Source organism: Perca flavescens, chromosome 7 (genome assembly GCF_004354835.1).
Source record: "Perca flavescens isolate YP-PL-M2 chromosome 7, PFLA_1.0, whole genome shotgun sequence".
Lineage (NCBI taxonomy): Eukaryota > Metazoa > Chordata > Actinopteri > Perciformes > Percidae > Perca > Perca flavescens.
Window position 1 is genome coordinate 20830196 of NC_041337.1, and position 22175 is coordinate 20852370.

Here is a 22175-nt window from a genome sequence, read left to right on the forward strand (position 1 = left end):
AATCACTGAACACCTTCACTGTGACAATCTGACACAATTTTCTTATGCTACGGTGATAGTCAAGAAGTTATCAGTGGAAAAACAAACTGTTACTCCTGCAGGATATCCTTCAGGGTCTCACACACTAGTAGCACATTGCTTCTCTAAATATTCTAATCCCTCAACCAGTATCCATGTGTCCTTTTTTGACACACCTTTTGACAGCCTCATTTTCGCACTCTAAGCTTGTTCTGGTGACAGAGGGAGGATGTTGTTGCTATGAGATGAAACACTTTTGTCCAGACTGCACCTGCACTATTCATCCACAGTGTCCAAAAATATATATAGGATTAGACTTCCTGACACTTTAAATTAAAGGGTACCCAGAGTTGACAAACCCATTTAGTTGTCTGAATAATGAACAATTACATGCAAAATAGCAACAAAACTAAACTAAACAGTAAAAGGTCATGCAAACTTCTCTGTTGGTGAAAATAAAAAGCCACCCAGTGAGCCGGAGAAGAAATATGGAATGTGGAGCAGTAGTGGTTGCTGGTGTCAGAGAGAAAATTGACTGTGCCACGAAGTATCTACAATTGAGAAACGTCCATTAGGAAGCACTGTCTTTTCACACCTATTTTAGTCTACATCACTTTGGCCAAACTGTAAATTATGACATTTCTGTTAGGTATTACCATCAAGCACTGCTTTATGAAGGTAAACTGTTTCAGGGTAGTAAATATGAACTGTCTGCATATTTCTACTACTTCTGCAGATAAGAAGTATAATATTAATAATAATAAATAAAAATATTAAATAAAATGTATTAATAATAATCAGTGAGTGCTATGAATGATAATAATATTAATAATAATAAATAATAATATTTATGAAAAATAATAATAAGAATTGTCATTCCATTATAAGGGCTGCTGAGTATCTTGACGTATCCAAATACCATTTGCAAAAGCATATTCAATCTATTTGTTTGATACATGAATGCAGTGCACTTGTGTGATGCTCTTATTATCGTCCTGGGAACACTGCAGATGTTTTTTTATCAACCGCTGACGTGCGCACGAGCTGATGAGTCAAACCTGCGTCAGACTTCGTCGTGACTTGCCATAGTAATTTCTCCATACTATGGGGAGCTCATTTATCCCACAACACGCAGCCATAAGCACGTGGAAACCAGAGGTGTGGGCGCTGGTATTTTTTGCAGAGCTGCAGAACATCGTTAAAGTGATAAACAGTTGCAATAAGCCATTACCTGCACACGTTAATGTAATTAGTAAACAAACTTGTGGCAAGCGTCGAGCTCCTGCGTCAGACTTTACGCACCATGCGCCCTGTGTGACTAGAAGCTGATTTCGCATCTTTGCGCGCAGTGATGTTGTATACCGGAGACAGTGCCTGAATGAAGAGACCGTGCAGTTTGCTTTGGATTCATAGTGTCACGCTGACACGGACGCTACAACCAGTTCTGTACATTACACAAGGTAAGAATAACGTTCTTTTAACCATTTTTACAATTTCATCAATTTCGATAATGTGTGAGTTTCTCTCTCTGACAAATAATTATGATTGTCGTAAATCGCTAATAACCAGCGATACCAACCTGCGGGGCTGCTGATCACCTGCTGACTTTGTATTGGGGTTATTTGCATTGCTAGAATTATGTGATTCATTTGACCTTGACAAGGCATCAGAGGTTATATCAGAGTCAGTCCTGAAGCTATATGGGCCTGTGTGTAACGTGTCTGAAGGATGCCTGAAGATGGCCATGCAGATGCTGTTTTGTACCTGTCAGAATCATTGTGTTGTATTTTTCATTACTGAGTGCCATCTGTACAATTCTTATAATTTATGACACAATTTTCTGTCTGCGATGGCTGCCTGATTGACACTGCAACAGATCTCACAACAGACCATCACCTCCAGCCTTGCCACAATCTATCACCCCCCCTTCAGTTCTGTCACAGCAGCTCCATGTTATTTGCAGCCGACCCTCAGGATATCACGTTTGTCCGTTAGAAGAAAGAGGAAGAGATAGGCGACCACAGAGGCTGCAGGGATGGGATTTCAGTTTTGCAGGAAAGGGCCATTGCTTAGCAACCGGATGAGATGAAAGTGGAACGGATCTTTGTAGGAGAACCTGTGCTGTTACATCATCAACACCACAATGTCAGCAGGGAATAAGGAAGCATATAAATACAGGAACACGCAGCAGAATCACACATCTGCCTCCCTGGGGTCTGGGACCATCACTCCCATTTCTTTGAAAAGTAAATACATAGCCTACTTCATACTCTGCAGCACCTTTCCCTTTGCACTGATGTTCTCTTGTTTTTTTTAAACATATCTCATATACAAAGTAAGCCAGCAAGGGAGTAAAGAATAGAGCCCTCTTTTTAGCCCACCCACAACCCCTAACACTCCTAATTTAATGCATTTTATTCTCCTCAGTATCCTGAGTATCCACCATGTTTCCTCTCCACTCACCTTTTTTCCTTCATGGAGATTGATAACCGAGTCATAGTCTGTAACACTGTCTTGCACTGTACGTGAAGTCCTGCTTTCTAATGTGCCATCTGTGTCAGCACTGACTGTGAAACTCTGATTTCTGCATCAACACTGAAAACTTTCACTGCACATGATAAGATAGTCAGAGTGAGAATCCTATCGGCCATTCGTGTGTGATCCGCTACAATCATCCTGACCCAATAGGTAGTAAGTAGGACCGTTTGTTACTAAGCAACATTTCCATTCATAAGAAAATTGTAATTTCCCCACTGGGGATCAATAAACAGTATAATTATTAGTATAATTCATTATTAAAAGTAGGGCAAAACAACTCAACACACCGTAAAAACCCCCCAAACTCTACGGTGTGGCCGAAGAATGTTGTTTGCAAACATGCATATCATTGCTTCACACCTCATTTGGAGAGTGTTCGATGGTGACTCAGTATCATAGCTGTAGACTGCTGTGGTCACTATTGTTCTGGGCTCTGCATCGAGCTCTCAGCCTCGGAGCTGCTGCGTGTCGTGACTGTAGGGGCTCAGCGCCACTGTTGAGGAATGTGCATGCTGCTGACTGTGAATTCAGTGGGCTGCATTGGTCTCGTCTCCAGATCAAACACCTCTGGTCTCTATTCTCTGCTCTTGATCTGCCAGAGTGGAAAGTCAGATCTGGTTCATCCCAAACCTGAAATCTGTCTTCAAAGTAGAGCTGGGCAATATATCGATATTATATCGATATTGTGATATGAGACTAGATATCGTCTTAGATTTTGGATATCGTAATATCGTAATATGGCATAAGTGTTGTCTTTTCCTGGTTTTAAAAGCTGCATTACAGTAAAGTGATGTCATTTTATGAACTTAACAGACTGTTGTAACTGTTCTATTATTTGCCTTTACCCACGTAGTCATTATATCCACATTACTGATGATTATTTATCAAAAATCTCATTGTGTAAATATTTTGTTAAAGCATCAATAGTCAACACAACAATATCGTTGCGGTATCAATATCGAGGTATTTGGTCAAAAATATCGTGATATTTGATTTTGTCTATATCGCCCAGCCCTACTTCAAATTAGGAGTACTACTGTTTATGTGAAAACAGTTTTATAAAGTCTTCTCAAATCCCAGGTCGCCTCAGATGATGTCACTTGAGTCAGTGTCGGTTGGGGCTGAAGACTACAAGTTTTAAAATGAAAAAAATGTGGGAGAAGGGAGTTAGGAAGAAATGAGCTCTGCTTGAGACTATATTAGCCACCATTAGCATAAGAAGTGAATCTCCGTCCAAACTGTCAGTGGTCGAGTTGCATTGTGTGTAATGTTGATGCCAGGTTTGACAAAGAAGAAGAAAGCATGTAATAAAAAAATGCAATATCTCTTGTTTTGCTGCAAAAAAATAAATCAGTGTCTCAATTTGTTTAGCCTGTTATCTACTAACTAAAGTGATCACAAGAGAAGCTGTGTCAGAGTCTGGGTGGCTTACCGCCTCTGCTAAAACAATAACTGTAAAACTCATTTATGCAAGAGAATCTGACCTTCAGACCACACTAGCTATTATGTTGTTATCTACACCAGTTTCCCTCTGGGGAGGCACTGCACAGAGGAGTGTTGGATTATTAGTGGATTGGATTTGCAAAGGGCCTCTAAAAAGGGGACGCATACCGGAGAACTTGGAGAGACTAACTTTCCAGACAGGTTTTTCTTTCAGGAGCACTGGACTCCTGGACTCTTTCATCACAGCTTCTGAAATCTTAAAACAACCGGCAGACAAGACATTGAAGCTGATGAGAAAAAAATACGTTACATTAATAACCGATGAAAGCTGTGCTTAGAGGCTTTAGTTTTATTGCACTTCTGTGTTCTCCTGAGAGCAGCAGTCCCATAGACAGACTGTTGCGGATACTGCTTTTCATGCTATTCACATGACTCAACTTTAGTATAAAGGGCTCTGCTGTGAAATGGATTGTAATTCAATATTTTTAAGAAACTTATGTAGGCTGCCAATTAGCAAACAGAAAAAGCAGAGCACATGATTCTGAACCAAAATGGTTAAAGTCACTGGTTATTGTAGATGGCTGCAGTTAGTGATTATTTTCATTAATGTGATTATTTTCATTAATGTGATTATTTTCATTAATGTGATTATTTTCACTTATGTGATTAGTTTTTTCTATAAAAAATTTGAAATTAGTGGGGAAATAATGCACATCACTCTTTCTTATTTTTTGTCCAACCAGCAAAGGTTTTTGTTTAAGATCAAGCTAGAAAATCAGAACATATTCAAATTTGAGTAGCTGAAACCACAGAAATTTTGAATCCCATACACTCAATTAAAAGCTGTAAGCCTTATTTTTTAATGTTACATTTGATGGTTTAGGAAGAAAAAAATACTTTACATTTTGTGTTTGTCTCCAACTATTTCTCTTTGCAGATTGAAGAAAAAAACACAACTTTCTTTCCCTGCTTCTTCCTGATCTCCCTGCAGTCAGTCTCCTCCACCACCTTCATCTTGAAGGAGTTCCGGTGTTGCAGCCATGCCAAAGAACACCAAGGTGACCCAGCGGGAGCACAGTAATGAGCCAGTCACTGAGTCGGTGGCTGACCTGCTGTCCCTGGAGCACCCCATGGACTATAAGAGCAGTCAGATGAGTATGGGTTTGAGTCCTGGCTCTACCGCTCCAGTGAAGGCCCTGATACCCTCCCCTGACCCCGACGCCGAGGACGGCAGACCGGCCTGGAACAACAAGCTGGAGTACATCCTGGCCCAGGTGGGCTTCTCTGTAGGCCTAGGTAACGTCTGGAGGTTCCCCTACCTGTGCCAGAAGAACGGTGGAGGTAGGTGGATGGATGGCTGTTTTGGTGTATTTTAACACTTCAGGCTGTGAATCACAGAAACTCAAATGTTTTGTGTATGTGGAAAGTGTAGAGACACTTCCTGGGGTTTAAAGTTCATTCCTAATTGGGACACCCATAGTGTACATGTGTCCCCTTCAGGGTGCTGAGTGATTGTGATGTCATTTTTTTTTATGAGTGTAAAATCCTCAATTTAATAAGTGGCCAGGTGGTAATAGTTAACTTAATAGCATGTAACAATTTTGATTGTATCCTTTTGTTTGAACATGAGATTTGTATTTTCCCATCCAGTCCGTCCAGTCCAGGATACTGTTCTGAGACATGATTGGATTGAGAATGCCCACTGGCCTCTGTCATTGGCGTGAAATTTAATACTGAATTGCTCTATCTCATAAAAGCTTAATTTGTATCGCATTACAGAAATAAATACCTCTGCGATTTCAACTAATCCAACTTATTTTCTCCACCAGTTAGGGACCGTTCAGTATTTATGGAATGGACCACCGGAGGAAAATAGGGGAGGGTCATGTCTTTTTATTATTTTTTGAGGGGAGGGTCACCCAACGTTTTTAGTCTGGGGGGGGGTCACCCAACTTTTATATTCACGAAAACAGCAACATTTCAAAGTGGCTTGTTTGGTGCATATCTTTCCATGTAGCTCTCAGTCTCGGCCCCCCATCGCTAGCAGATGGGTCTGACCCAACAAAAAACCCTATAGCTAACTGCGCCACCTGTTGCCAAAGTATCGCCACCAACATGAAGCTGGAATATAATGAAACTGACTAGCTCAAAGGTTTCACGTTGCCTAGCAACTAAATATTTGTTGGGGGGGTTAGGGTTAGGGTTATGGTTAGGGGGTTAGGGTTAGGGTTAGCAGCGCTCACTGGAAAATTGTTTCTAATATCCTTCACTGGTCTCCGTCCAGAGCAACGGGATCTGTTGGTCCATTATATACTGTCTATGTTGTGCACACCACGTTTATCCTTCATTTCCTTCTTTCTTGCAGGGTAGGGAGAGTTAAATAAAGGCCTTGCACTGTGGCTTTCGAGTGGAGAGACTGAGGGTCCTCTAGAGGGCACTAGCAAAGATTCTAGAGCGAATGTGATTTCTGGCACCAATACATACTCTTCAAATATCCTTTCGGTCCCGGTGATTTGAAATCGTGCAAACGATAGCCTTTTCAAGGCATTTGAGAAGGAAGGAGTTGTGGCATGCAAACTCCCAAATTGACGCTCATCTGAGAAATGGAGTTTTGGATAATGTATACACAATGACTGAGGAAGCCTAGTGACAAGTAAATAGCAACCAGTTCATGTGTTGTGTTTGTTATTACCCAGTGTGCTTTGTTGGTCTCAATGTTTTATTGTTTTATTTCATGTGAATACTAGCTTACTAGATGAGTAACTTAGTATTTGAAGTAATGCAGTTAAGTGTGCATTTAGTTTCCATGCTTATTTTGTTTCCACAACTATGTTAGTGAGTCTACTGAATCTACTGAAATGGTCACCATAACAGAGGAGTGTGATGTGTAAGATGAGAAAGCAGAGGTTAAGTTATGTATGTCATGATTGTAAAAAACAGTGGTTATCTGTTCATCTTTGCCAAGTGTAAACCAGTACACAAGGCATCAATAAATTATTGGGGAGGGTGCCTCTTCTCCCAATCATTTTGGAGGGTCATAGAAAAATGCATTGCTGGCGAAGGGAGGGTCAAGTCTATTTTGACTAAAGATCTTTAGCACTTTAATCCGAGTGTGTGCAATAATGAGTGTGTATCTTCCGCTGGATATAATGTTATATAGCTAGTCTGCAACAAAATGAAACACATGGAAACACAAAAGAACATGTTGACAGGCGTGAGTCTGCCTCAGTAGAGCATTGAAATAACTCTAATTTATTCTGTCCTACAAATAAATAATTTAAGTCATTAATTTGAACTATCTTGCTTGTGTCTCCTGGTGGAACTTGCATAATGTATGTTAACATTTGTCTTCACTGCAGAGCACACTAGTCCAGACAAGACAACAGTACCAAGTAAACCTTTTTGATGACCATTTAGCCTCTGAGGAGCATGAATACCTGGTGCTAATTTCATTCAGGAGTCTGACCATTAGTATTTATTGAACAGATGGTGGTGCCAGAGAATCTTTTGACTTTTTTTGTTATTCCATGATGACCCTCTCAAGGAGGTATGTGGACATAGTTGCACTTAAAAAAACAAAAAACACAAATAAAGTAAGGGGACAGCGACATGGATTGGTCAGTAACAGGTAAATATGATAAGAAAAGAATTGATAAACTGGTAAACTGGTAAATATTCAGTTATTACTTCCAGTATTATTTAACCAATTTAGTTAGATAGTTAACTCTTTGATGTTCTTAATTTGTCTCCATAAACGTCTGTCAAACATAAAGTACACAATTTTACGATGTAGTCACGTAAATATCTTTTCTAAGAAATTGACAGATTATGACTAACACACCTACATTTACACATTTGCTGTGTATAAACAGCACACAAAAAAAACAAGTCAGGCAATCAATCAGTCTTAAATAGTTTGCTGCTGCTACACTATAGACCTCATCGTGCCAATCATGAAGATTTATATCCTAGAGTCTGAGGTTAACCTGAAATTTTATGTAGTCTGGATTGATATCTCGTATGATTGTGCCATGAATATTTTAATCCAGAGAGCCAGAAGAGAGGTCAATGTGTAGTTAAAATGAACAGGAATCATCCTCTATATGACCACGTACTGAGCTAGTTCTGATCCCCTCACCAACATGTTTTGATTTCCTTTTTTATGTGTGTCTGCTGCTCAAAATAGACATCAAAGATCAGTGAAAGTAGGCAGCAACACAGAAGTCACTTCTAACGGTCCAGATAATAATACCACTGTGGAACACGACACTGTGTGCCTGTCTTTGTTTCCTTTGTCTGCTGCTAGTTCTAATAGCCACTCACGACGTGATCAGTGTTTTTGATCAAGTTAAACGTCATCTGTTTTTAGTCTGGAAGCAGGCTGCTCCTCCCAGCTGTCCGTCAGTATGAGCCTGTGCTCTCTGGCTGTGGATAGGTTTGTCACCATGGTGCCCCTTCATGTCCTGACGTAAGCAGGACGGACTGGACCAGACTTATTGTCTTTGAGTGCTTGCTGCTCTCTCTCTCCATTGTCCCTTCTGCAAAAAAGATGAAGTGGTGAATGGCAGTTGACGATGGAGACAAGGAGGTAGGGAGGACGATGAAGTATGAGAGGGAAAAGAGGAAGAGAAGGGAGTGGAATTAGAGGGGTGGAGGATAATAAAGAGAATAGACTCCAAAAACAAAACCTAACAGAGTATTTAGCAATGTCCCTCCTGCTGTTTTACAATGAGCTTTTTATCGTCACTATACATGAATTTCAAACATTCAGATAACCAAAGTTGCTGCACTCTCTGCAGTAATGCCTCTTCTCTCTATCCCTCCTCCGTCTCAGGTGCATACCTGGTGCCCTACTTTATTCTCCTCCTCCTCATCGGCATCCCCCTGTTCTTCCTGGAGCTGGCAGTGGGACAGAGGATCAGGCGTGGCAGCATCGGGGTGTGGAACTACGTCTGCCCACAGCTGGGAGGCATCGGGGTTTCCAGTCTGATGGTAAGCTCCAACATGAGCCCGTTAACCAATTAACTCATCATACTGGTCGCGCATTACAACATGCATTTATGATTCAAGTGGTGGACCGGCCAACATTGCCATCTATAGAAAGTCCTAAATATAATGTCAAGTCAAGTCATTTAATTTATATAGCACATTTAAACGAACAACAGTTGACCCAAAGTGCTTTAGAGGTAGAGCAGGGAAGGTAGAAACAGTATGCATTGAAAATACATAATCAAGTGTACAAGACTCCATGAATAAGGCACAGGTAAAGCCAAATAATATAACATAGAATAGAACAACAATAGAACAAAAGGAATTAGAGGGAATTATGTAATGTATTAATGATGTACAGGTCTATCTGTTATAATTATAATTAAAACATTGTCTCGGCCAGATTGTGACCCCAAAAGTGATTACTGCCCAGACACCCAAACAGTTGAAATATCAAACATTAAAACTAACACTATGTAGGCTTAAATGAAGGCTTGCTAACATGGTTTGTACGTTCATTCACAAGGTCAGCATGAAATTGTGTCAATTACAATTTAATCCATTGGTTTTCACAGGGGAACATATCCATTGGTGAAGTAGATTGAGAGGGATTTATTAATGACCTACAAATATCTAAAGTCTTATTATTAGTGAAAAAACCCATGACATCTGTTTTCCAGTCAGTCATTGGGACAACATACGTGCTGTAGAACTCAGTCTACTGGTCTCTGCTTGCTTGTGTTACTTCCTCTTGTATTACAGCAAGCGGCATGCAAAGACCAGCTGTCATAATCTGTCCCCATCATCTGCAGGAGTAGTGAACCATCAGGCACCCATCCCATCAGCATCATCAGCCTAAAACAGTCAGTCAGTGATCTACTGCGTCAGTATTTCTGTTTGTCAGTCCTTCAATAGGGATTTCATCAATCTAGTGCAAAAGAGGGGAGGGAGAGGCCTGGCCTGGGGCAGTAAGGCGTGTGGCAGCCTGGATGTGGCAGAGTGAGATTCAGCAGCTATAAATACCTTATTATAGAGGACCCCAGCCTTGGCTGTTGCTAAGAGCAAACAGCTCAATAATTTATCCACACTCTGACTTCAGCTGTGTGCTCAGCGTCCGTGTCCTCTCTCAAGAAGAGGCGTTCACCTCAACGAACTGCAGGCTGTTTGTCCCCCGTGCTGTTTGTGTATGTGTGTTGTAAGATAGTGATTGTTTTTTAGGAGTGATAAGTATTGCTGTTTTCTCTCATTTCCCCTCAGGTTTGCGGTTTTGTGGGCCTCTACTATAATGTGATTATCGGCTGGAGCATCTTCTATTTCTTCCAGTCTTTCCAGTATCCACTGCCTTGGGCTGAATGCCCCATCCAGAGAAATGGATCCCTAGCCAGTAAGTGCAAAACACAATGCACCGCACAACACAGCTTCAACTATACGAGATGTGCGGCAAAAGACAAGTGCTCATACAGAAGAGCTTTTATTTGTAAAGCCCTCTGCACCATGTATCACAATCACAATCACAATCATTTTTATTGGCCAAGTATACTTACATACACAAGGAATTTGATTTTGGTATGTGTTAACTCTCAATACATTCAACAAATAGAGGAAAATGCTGCAGAGTCCTGCAGGACAATTCCATATTCAGCAAAGTATCTCAGCAGATGCACACAGGCTACCTAGTGCTACGCAGGGTGGTGCATAAAGCTGCAGAACGTGTCTTTGCATTGAAACAGCTTGCCTCGCTGTGGCTCTGCAGTCAAGCAGCAGTGCCTCTGCAGGCTAACAGAAACGTGTTTGTGCTGTCTCTCTACCCGGGATGGCCCTGCAAGTCATTCTACAGAGCAGCTCTGTTGGCGAGGCCTGTCAGATAGTATGACCCGGCCAACAGTGTCAGTACCTCGAATGGCTGGCAGCAGGTAGCCTGTGGTGGAGGCATGCAGGTTCTGGCAGAGTAAAGCGCATCAACTAACATTAACATTAGAGGGCAGGATGTTGACTATGCTTATGATTATGGATGCAGCGGGGATGTTGTGGAGCGTCCAACAGGATTCTGTTGAAATATGTGCAGAGGTAGAATGTACAGTAACTAGGTACATTTACTCAAATTACAAAGTACTTGTACTTTATCTTTATTTTTTCTACTTTGTACTTTGCAGATTAAAGGTACCATGTAGAGTTTTTTTTAGCACTATAGAGCAATGTTTTAATAAGTGGGTCGCGATTTTGCGTTCATGCGCATAGAGATGCACATACACGTGCCTCTGGGTGACACGATACATATTCCTGCCAATGTTTTTACAATATTCCACTGAACAAAAGGTGGCAGTAATGCGCCAAGAAACACAGTAATTCATCAGCAAAGGCAGGGAAGAAGAAGACTGTAAGCTAGTAAACATGTAAGCAAGTGTTCAAACAATTGTTAAAAAAAAATGTTTATTAGAAAAGAAATGCACAGGACACCTTTAAGATTTTACATTCAAAACATACACTGAACAGTCTCCTTAAAAGAAGGTCATATTTGTCAAAAAGTGGAAAAAATCTGATGATTTCAACTCTTCTCTACAGTATGAATTTACTTATTTTAGGAGTCTTCAAGAAATCAGTGTCAGTATCTTGAAATACGAGAGAATAATGCTGCATTGAATCAAGAAAAATGACACGTGGTTTTGCAAAAAAGTTTGTTTTGTGAAAATAAGGCTTTTTGACTTGAATAATAGATTTAAAAAAAGAGCTTGTGGGGATGGAGATGTTTGCAGCACTGTTTATGCCATTTCCCTCCCTTTCCTCGTTGCTGTTGTAGTCGTGGAGCCGGAGTGTGAGAAGAGCTCGGCCACCACTTACTTCTGGTACCGCCAGACTCTCAACATCACCAGCTCGATCGATGACACCGGCGGCCTGAACTGGAAGATGACCCTGTCCCTTCTGGTAGCTTGGATCTTGGTCTGCCTGGCTGTCATCAAGGGCATCCAGTCCTCTGGGAAGGTATGGGGTCTCCATGGCTTCACAGCAGGGGCAGAGCAAACTAGAGAGATTACCACACCATATGAAGATGTACACAATAAATAATTTTAACAAAAGCTTTAAAAATCTATTTTTAATCGATGATTCCGCCATTTTATTCACTTTGCTAATGCTTTTCAGTCAAAGGTAGGTTTTCTAGGCTCCTGTGTAGCTCACCTGGTAGAGTGCGCACCCATATACGGTGGCTCAGTCCTTGACGCAGCGGGCCCAGGTTTGACTCTGACCTGTAGCCCTTTGTTTCGTGTCATTCCCTCGTACTCTCTCCCCTTTCATGTCTAAGCTGTCCTATCAAATAAAGGCCTAAAAATGCCCCAAATAATTATCTTAAAAAAAAGGCAGAACTAGTCTATTTTCAGATCTCATCTATATTATGGACGAGAGACACATGCATCATTAATAAGCTTATATCTGTACCAAGCAAAGGATGCAAATGGAAAATGCTTCGTTTGGCAACAACTGCAAACATCCTGTAATCTTGGTCCAGAGAGTGAGTCATACACCACAGCGCAACATCCAGCCCATATTTCAAGAGGAAAATACACGGATTGCCAAGGTCGCACATGGTTTTTTAAACAATTATCATCATGAGTACTGCAATGATTCCCCGAAATACTGTAGGCAGGATTTTTGACTCATCTCTACAAACCTCGAGGAGTCCTCTCCACATTTGGTCAGATTTCTCAGACTCAGTGCCAAGCAAACACAAAGCAGTTTTGGAATTGATTCATTGTGTGTGTGCTTGTGGTCGTGCGCGTGTGTGTGCGTGCGTGCATGCATGTGTGTATGGTTGCATTTTGGTCCTCGTTCAATGTGTGAGGCCTCAGAAACGCGTGTCCATGGCAACAATGGACTTGATTTTCTCTCTCTTCTTCTTAGGTGATGTACTTCAGCTCTCTCTTCCCATATGTGGTGCTTTTCTGTTTCCTGGTGCGAGGTTTGATGCTGAAGGGAGCGGTGGATGGCATCGCTCACATGTTCACCCCTAAGGTGAGAGACAAAAGTGGCAACTCTAAAACAGGGTTGGCTCAGCAGAAATAGGGAAAACTTTCACAATAAAATTAACACAATATGTAATATTTTGCTGTGGTTGTTCACAGTGTAATTATGGTGTGCTGGAGGGGAAAAGTTTGCTGATGTCTTGGTCCTAATCACTTATACGCCATCAGTTAGCCAAACAGATATGTAACATAAGTGACACTTTGTCTATGCAAGCTGCTCAGCTGTGGTTGATGGTTTTAGCTGCTTTACCACCAAGGCCATTCAGATCCACTCATGCATAAATGTCATTAATATCCACATTGGGTTTTTTGGTTGGGTTGATGTTCCCCTCTAGTGGTGAATATATATAATTACATAGAAAATTATAAAAAAAAATGTAACCTGTACAGCATCATATGATCATGCAATGTGAATTGGTGTGTAGTTGGACTATCTGCTGACATCAAATGTCAGTGCAATATATTACAACAGGGGTGAACACATGGATATATATGTTACTATTACACTATGAATTATTAAAACTTAAAAGATAACCTAAATTAAAGATTAGACCAGATAAGATATTTTTTGTAGAAGTTACACTTTCAGTTGCCACAGTTGCATGTGTGTCTTGTTGCATGACCAGCAATTGCTCAAAACCACATAACTATATTTGTAATCCTGTTCCCAATTCCAAATAGGGGATTGACATGTAATAATGTACAAAACATGTTTTTCAGTTTGTTATATCAGGGCAGCTGTGATTATTCATCAGTTTGACTATTTCTCGCATTAGCTTCAATCAAGCGTTGAACAGGGCAGAATACATAGAATATACAAAATGTTGTCCTGAAGCTACTTGAGGGCAAAACATCAATGTTCAAAGGTTTTGTAAGAGGATAACTAACAATAAACATGACCTAAACTTTAACATTTTCCTCTTCCTTTTCTCTAGCTGGAAAAGATGTTGGAGCCGCAGGTTTGGAGAGAAGCAGCCACGCAGGTCTTTTTCGCTCTCGGTCTTGGCTTCGGAGGCGTCATCGCTTTCTCCAGCTACAACAAGCGAGACAACAACTGCCACTTTGATGCAACGCTGGTCTCCGTCATTAACTTTGTCACCTCCATCCTGGCCACTTTAGTTGTGTTTGCGGTCCTGGGGTTCAAAGCGAACATCATGAACGAGAAGTGTGTTGTCGAGTGAGTGCGTCATACTTTAACAAAAACTCGTTGGCAGCCGTTTTTACTGTTACGTTTTTACTCCCTAACACGTCCATCTTCTCCACATCTCCTATTGTCCATGTGCAGTAATGCAGAGAAGATTTTGGGCTTCCTAAACACAGGTGTGCTGAGCAAAGAGCTCATCCCTCCTCACATCAACTTCTCCCACCTGTCCTCCCAGGACTACGCAGAGATGTACGGTGTCATTAAGACGGTTAAGGAGGACAGCTTTGACCAGCTGGGCCTGGACGCCTGTGTGCTGGAGGACGAACTCAACAAGGTCAGAGGAGTAGAATTCACAAGTTGAAATGACAATGTGATTGTTAAGTATTTCTAAATAATCAGAGGTGTGTTATGCTATAAAGACGTAGTTTGTGTTTAAGTGATGATGCACGTCAAGTTGTTCTTATATATCAAAAAAGACAGGGGAGGTTAAAAATATCATGATGCTAAGCAAAGTAGTGTTTCCTCTAGAGCGGCAACAATTTTAATCGTTTGATTAATCAATCAATCAATCAATCAATCAATCAATCAATCAATCAATTTGACAATCAGTTAATTGCTTGAGTCAGATGCTTTTCTTTTTTTCACATGTGATAGTAAATGAAACATCTTTGGTCAGATAAAACAAGCAACAATCACTTTGGACTCTGGGAAATTATAATGACCATGTTTCACTGTTTTGTTTTTATTTTATATGATTAATAGTTTATGTAATATAAGAAAATAATTCAAGACAAATCGATAATGAAAATAATCATTAGTTGCAGCCCCAGTTCCCTCTACAGAGTCTGTTATTTTTCATAGCAGGACATTTCTTAGAGTGTTATTGCATTACATTATATTATATTACATTACATGTCATTTAGCTGACGCTTTTATCCAAAGCAACTTCCAATTAAGTGCTTTCAACCCTGAAGGTGCAATTGCCCCTGTACAATGACCACTTACCACAGGCCAAATACACAATATTTCCAGAGAACCATTTACTGCAAAGATCATTAAGAGGTCATGGGAATATTGTAAAGGCACCATTTTTTACTTGTTTGTGGCCTGTGATGTAAGAATTTTTTATTTTAAGCATAATCTACAGTACTAATCCATTCATTTTAAGTGTCTCTGGGATGAGCACATCACCTTGAATAGCTGCACTATGAACCTAAGTGAGTGATTTTTCACAAAGGATCACTCAATTTAATTCAGCACATCGTTGGCCACCTTTGACCTCCATCTCCTTCTCTCTCTCTCCTCCAGGCGGTTCAGGGCACTGGTCTGGCATTCATCGCCTTCACAGAGGCCATGACACATTTCCCTGGCAGTCCCTTCTGGTCTGTCATGTTCTTCTTCATGCTGATCAACTTGGGTCTGGGAAGCATGATCGGCACCATGACTGGCATCACCACACCCATACTGGATGCTTTCAAGATCCGCAAAGAGATCCTGTGTGGTGAGCTGACTTCTAAGCTTCTTAATTCTGGTTATGAAACTCTGTAACTCATATCTATTGTGCTTAATGAAATTGAAGTGTTTGTAATTCTCATTCTTCTTCTCTTTCTCAGTGGCTTGCTGTATCATAGCCTTTCTGTTAGGCCTGCTGTTTGTGCAGCGCTCGGGGAACTACTTTGTCACAATGTTTGATGACTACTCGGCTGGTTTGCCTCTCACTGTGGTGGTGATCCTGGAAAACATCTCTGTAGCCTGGATCTACGGCACTAAGAGGTTACTCAACTGGATATGTAGATTGAAGCCATATTTGGATATAATTATTTTTAAGGCAGCTTGTAGACATTTGCGGTGTCTGGTCAATTTGTGAAAAGAGCGCTGTTATCTGTTTCCACACTAGCCATACTTACCTCTCTCTCCTTCATTCAAAAGGACGGTTCACCAAAATCCAAATACTTTTATCCATGCTAGCAGCTCAAGGGATGAAACCTGCAAAACTAATGTCATTCCCATGTGCATCAGCTATGCTTTGTGTTTAGGGCTATTAGCAAATGTTAGCATGCACTGTTACACGGCTAAGCTAACCTGGGCTCGTAGATCAAAGAAATGGCCACTAAATGCTAATGTAGCTCATAACAATTATGTTGTCTCCTCTCCATGAGAATGAGACTAAGCTGGACTGGATGAGTGTGTGTCTTTCCTACTTCTAGAGGGGGTTGTGCTGTGTTAACTGACTTACCCAGGGCTGTTTCAATTCACGTTTTATTATTATTATTATTATTATTATTATTATTATTATGCAAATGTATGCACTATAAAGTACACAAATAATTAGTGCACATCATTTTTACTATCAATCCCACAATGCAATGCTTCACATTGTGACACTCACCTGTGAGTGATGATAATAAATACAAAACAAATCTGAATTTGCTGCTCACTACTGAGTGTCCATTATATAAAGAGTGAACGGACATGGACACAGCCAGGGCAGATAACAACAAACAATAGAGCTTTTTGACAGCAGACATTTTGACTTGTCATCAATAAAAAGCAAAGATGTAATTAATAATTTTGATGATGGGTGCAGTAGTCCATTTAAGGACTCTGGTATTGTGCATGTTTGCTCATTGGCATGGCCAACTGGGATCCTTAGATGGAACTCCTTCCCACTAATTATTTTTCTCACTTCCTCGCAGGTTCATGCAGGACCTGGAGGACATGCTTGGTTTCAGGCCTTACTCCTTCTATTACTACATGTGGAGATTCGTGTCGCCAGCTGTCCTGGTGTTGCTCATTATCTCCACTGTCATTGAGATGGCCGTTAGTCCTGCAGGATACAACGCCTGGGTGGAGGCTGAGGTCTGTGTTCAGTGGCTCTTGGATAAACAAAGAATAAAAGCACAACAGACTTGATTATTCCGTAAATGTCCTCCTCTTTCCTCTGTTTTTAAACCTCTATGTGATTTTCTTAATCTTCTTCCCTCTGCACTTTTTGTTTGCTAGGGCGCAGAGCGTTTCCAAAGCTACCCTCCCTGGGCTTTAGCTATGGCCTACTCCCTCATCGTGGTGGCCATGCTGCCTTTACCCCTCGTCTTTATTGTTCGCCACTTCAACCTGATCTCAGACGGCTCAAACAAGCTGTCCGTCTCCTACCGTAAAGGCATGATGAAGGACATCTCCAACCTCGAAGAACAGGACGAGCAGCGCTTCATCCTCAGCAAGAAGCTCAGCGAGGCTCCTTCCCCGATGCCTACCCACCGTGCTTACCTGGGCCCCGGCGGCACCCAGGAGATGACCAACACCAACTACGGCACCAGCACCAAGACGGGCTACCAGAACATCGGCTCGCCGGAGTCTGAGCTATGATCCACTGAGCTCATAGATCCTCCCATCCATTAAACCCCAGCCTTGCTTAGAGAGAGGGAGACAGAGGAAGAAAGGGAGGAACAGAGGAAGTCAAGAGGCAATGAAAATCCACTGTTGTTGCAGCGTTCATCACACTTTAACCCCCAGAGCTGAATCTCTCTATCCCCCCTTCTCTGCCCCTACGCTCCACGCCTTTGGTTCTTCCCTGCCATAGGATCCATGCTGCCAGTTGCCTGTCAATCCCAGCTGTAATGAAGGGATTATGGGAATGTGAGTCCCACCAGATATGACGACATTTTCCATTTGTCAAAGTAAAAGGGGGGCAGAGAGAGAGGGACATAGACAGGAACAGAGGGAGGAGTGAAGCTTAGAAAGGTCCACTGAGGGCTTAGATACTACAAGCTTTGTTTTGTAATAAGCTCTGGCTGAGGTTAAGGTATGTGCAGCGCTAAAATGCTTTACGTTGTACTAAACTGTGTGTTGACCAGTTTGGAGAAGGTTCTTTTTGAGACAGTTAGATGTTCCTAACATCTTATTATTCTGGTTCAGTTGTATACAATTATTTGTGGGGTTAGGATTGATGGAAGGAGACTCAGAAAGAAAACTTATTTCCATGATCAGTATCACCGTATGAGAACATTTCTCATCTAGAAAGCCAACGTATTACAAATGCATTCATATCAGTAGGTAGTAAGTCTTATAGTGTAAACAGTGTTCCAAGCACATTACATCTTTAATGTGCCTATCATGCATCCGCAATAATAACCAGTCAATGTAGGGTCCTCATAAAACTGTGGATCTCCTTCTATCCCTACTTTCCCCACTGATGTAGAATACTGTACATATGTGTTGTGCAATAGTCTGAGATGTCACCGTAAATCGTGTATATACATCACAGAAGTGCAAAACTATTTGCTTCTTCATTTCTTCTCCATGAATACCGAAGCACAGACACCCACTGTCGTTTTAGAGCATCTCTGAGCCTTAACACAGAGCAGCACTTCTCTTTTAAACAACCTTTCTTCTTGAGAACTAAGGCTCTGGAGCTGTTGCCAACAGCACTGCACACATTGTCTCGCTGCTGTTCCAGTCGCAGCTGGTCTAGACAAAGCTTTTCCATTTGAATCAATCAATTTAATCAAGCGATTCCATTTTAATCAATGCCATAGAAGGGCAGAGGTGGCAGTGCACGAGTAGAGATAAGCAGAGCGGCATCATACTCGTCTGTCTGTGTGTTAATGAGGCAGACCTAGAAGGAATTGGAAAATGTGAGTTTGTGTACGTGCCTGTGCAAGTGTGCGTGCGTCAGTGTGTCGTCTGCCACTGAATGAGAGCTCCCGGTGACCCTGCCTCTTTAAAAATAGAGCAGCGTTACCCAGGTAAGCCGTGGCAACGCACCATAGATACAGATCCTCTTCTGATGTGAAGGAGGAAGAGACAAGTGGACATCTTGCTTTGTCGGCTCCACCTGCACAACTGTGTACTCAGCAATACACACAATATATTTTACTGTTGAGGCCCTACAAGAATATATCTCTAATGTTTTACAGTGCATTGAGTAAGAGGTTCACTGCCATGCCGTGTTTGGGTTTAATTGTTGTACATTCCTCAAATTGTAACCACTACGGATTTCATAAAATGTACACTTTGATGTATTTTTGTGAACTGAGGTGTGAAAAGTTTTATCCTAAAAAAAAAAAAAAAAAATGTCTATAATCTTGTATGACAATGTATGTTTAGGGGTATAATATGGAAATTGTGCAATGATATAAATATTTGGACTAAGTGGTAATACACAGATTTCATCACTGGATGTCTCTGTTGACCAGCAGAGGAGCCAATGACTCTCTGTCTCTCGTGGCCCCTCCCTGAGACAACACCAATACTTGAGACTGAACAGATGTAGTGTGAAGCACAGTCAGTCACATTGTTTGGTGCCTGAACAGCATCTCTGTTGTCTGTTTGCCTTATGCTTTTCTCAGTTTGGTTCATCTCATTCACTTGAGCACTTTAATTAGGTAGAGACCCTGGAGTTGTTTGTCAAGTGCAGGTTGGACAAAAGCTTTGTCAGTAATCACAAGAATGCTGTCACAGAATATGTATTGGTTAGAAATATTTATATATAGTGACAGATTGAGGGCTGAATGGAGGCACAATACACAAATGTATCACAAGCCACTTTGTCAGACACATCTGGTTTCTTGTGTGTTAGTTAAGCAGATTGTTTTCTGTAAACTTTGAGCATTTTAACAATAATGTTTCATCTTATATTGTTAAGAGCGTGTTGATGCGTTGAATTTTTGCCTGTTATCACGCCAGTGTGGATTGATGCCATTGGCTAGCTCCTAGGTCTTCCTATTTTACATAATGTAAGTCTTGACCAATGCCTACGCTATTACATGGCTCTTACTATCTGCTTAGGTTTCAGGCTACAGTACCAAGTACTTAGTGTTATTGGTTGATAACTTAGAAATGATATTGGGAGACTTCAAAGATGACGACCAGTCCGATGAGTTCAAATCAAATGCAGCTTTATTCAAACAGTGAACAAACTCTCATGACAATGAGGCAACCATGAGCATGAATGTACACCTGCATGCACAAATACCAAACCTATCACTTAGTAGTGCCTACAGTAGCTGTGATATATTTCTTGGTATATACTGAAGTGATGAATAATATAATTCCCTACTGATCTACAAAACACCTTAACATAATTTATATTCCCTACTGTCTCTCAAAGATCTGTATGTTCTTTTTTGTAATAATAATGTGAGGGTTTAAGTAGTGAAAGCCTTCATTGCAGGGAGTAAAGGGCAGTATGTGAACCACTGTGAAAACAAAACAATAGAAAAACAAAGGGATCTTTCCACACTAGTCTCCCCCTAAATCACAGGAAAGGTGGTTGCTCTCCATCCTGAATGCATTAGGATCTTACAAATGAACATGTAAACACACATTAGCCAGAGTATAGCTTGCTCAGTTGCTAAAAATGAGTGTGCAAAAACATGCAGAACTACTGTGATAACATGTACAAGAAACCAGATGTTTTTGGTCAATTGGCTTGCAACACAAATGACATAACCTCAGGTGAAGGCACTCTCCTGAACTCACCTGCAGCTAAAAAACTCTGACACACCAGGGCACATTAAAGCACATTAAAGCACATTTATGGAAGCACAGGAAAGTGAGCACAAAGGAGTTCCATGCCTTGGTGAGCAAGCTCCAGTCAATGAGTTAAAAATAGAGTGTGGGTGATCTGGATGATGAAACCTGTAGATTATGTTAGTTATGGTCTAATTCCTGCATCCTCCAAGGGGTCACTGGAGGATAAGTCTGCACACTGAAATGCACTGCCATCTACATAAGAAGCTAAACTGCACCATTATAGTTTGTTCTAACTATAGATTGATCTGCACAATAAATACATAAGAGGTGACAACCGTGAGCTTATACTGGTTTGGAGGAAAGAGCACAATCAAAACACATGAGTTCATAGAGTCTTTTGAAAACAGCAATCTCAAGTTTAAACCCCTGGCTTATTTCAATACATGTTTGCCACATTTCGCCTAGGAGTTCCTACTTCTCCACACCAGGCACAGCAGGTCTTGCCTCTAACATTAAATACACTGTTGAAATACTCTGCCCAGTGGAAAAATGTCTTATATTGGTTAAAATTTGCTCAGTAAAAAGATATTGGCATTTAGTAGGCTATTGATATTGGATATTTATTGTTGAAAACTCCAACTCCAGGGTTTCTTTGTCTTGTCCATGTGTCAGTTGTGTTGCATTATGTACTACAAAGCAACTTCTAGATTACTGTAACTCAGTTGAATTACTGTGAATAACGCAACAAAAATAGAGTAATTGTGTTTTAATTTAATTGTGCAAATAGTCTTTATGTGAACAAATCCATAGTTATATTTATAGTATTTAAGACATGAGATGTATTTAATCTGTACATATTGATGTACATTCTGATAAATCCACACTGAGTATAGTATAGCATATAGTAAGAGTGACCGGGTGTATACTTGAGCTGTAAATAATAATTGTATATTTTGATATATTTTTTGATTTTTGTACTGTAGGTAATGTTACTTTGCTGTCTGTTGGTTTCTGTGTGTGTGGTTGTGGTTGTTCTCAATCAAAATAGCTGACTGTGTGTGTGTGTGTGTGTGTGTGTGTGTGTGTGTGTGTGTGTGTGTGTGTAAAGTAAGAGTATATGTAGGTTTTTGGTGTTTAAATGTGTGTTTTTTCTCCTCTCTCTGTGTTGTGTGCTGCTGATCTAATCCAGTAGATAAAATCCTGTCGTTACAGTGAACTGGGACCACTAATGTAAGCAATCTCTGCTCTGTTTTTCTTACTGGAACTACAGCGGCTTCCAGCACAAAACTGACAACACAACCAGAAGGAAATGTTTGAGTATATATAGTCAAACATTTCCTTCTGATTGTTCAGTCGGAATCTGTGTGTGAAGATTCAGGTTGTTATAACATTGATACAGAAACTGAAGTTCTTTGGTTGAAGAGAGTGATGAACTGTACAAAAATGATGAAGTGAACAGGAAATTAAAATAAACACTTTTATTAAATAGACTATGTTGTTTGTCTCATTTATTCTGATAAAAGTTCAAATGCAAAGATGTGTTTTTCTTTTCT

General features: G+C 40.7%; 1 protein-coding gene across 3 annotated transcripts; it reads left to right on the top strand.

Annotated features, from left to right (window-relative positions):
* The first annotated feature begins 1166 nt into the window (after nucleotides 1–1166).
* Nucleotides 1167–22073, top strand: slc6a17 (solute carrier family 6 member 17). Of its 3 annotated transcripts, none has more exons than XM_028583805.1 (12): nucleotides 1167–1478; nucleotides 4937–5340; nucleotides 8834–8991; nucleotides 10246–10372; nucleotides 11786–11967; nucleotides 12883–12993; nucleotides 13940–14181; nucleotides 14290–14482; nucleotides 15457–15649; nucleotides 15762–15921; nucleotides 16845–17007; nucleotides 17152–22073. In XM_028583805.1, the coding sequence occupies exons 2-12, from the start codon at nucleotides 5040–5042 to the stop codon at nucleotides 17512–17514; spliced, it is 2193 nt and encodes a 730-aa protein (XP_028439606.1). In that variant the 5' UTR covers nucleotides 1167–1478; nucleotides 4937–5039; the 3' UTR covers nucleotides 17515–22073. The 3 variants fall into 3 exon arrangements, with proteins under 3 accessions (XP_028439606.1, XP_028439607.1, XP_028439608.1); XM_028583806.1 differs by having other exon boundaries at nucleotides 4991–5340; XM_028583807.1 differs by lacking the exons at nucleotides 15762–15921; nucleotides 16845–17007; nucleotides 17152–22073 and having other exon boundaries at nucleotides 14384–14482; nucleotides 15457–15600.
* Nucleotides 22074–22175: the final 102 nt, after the last annotated feature.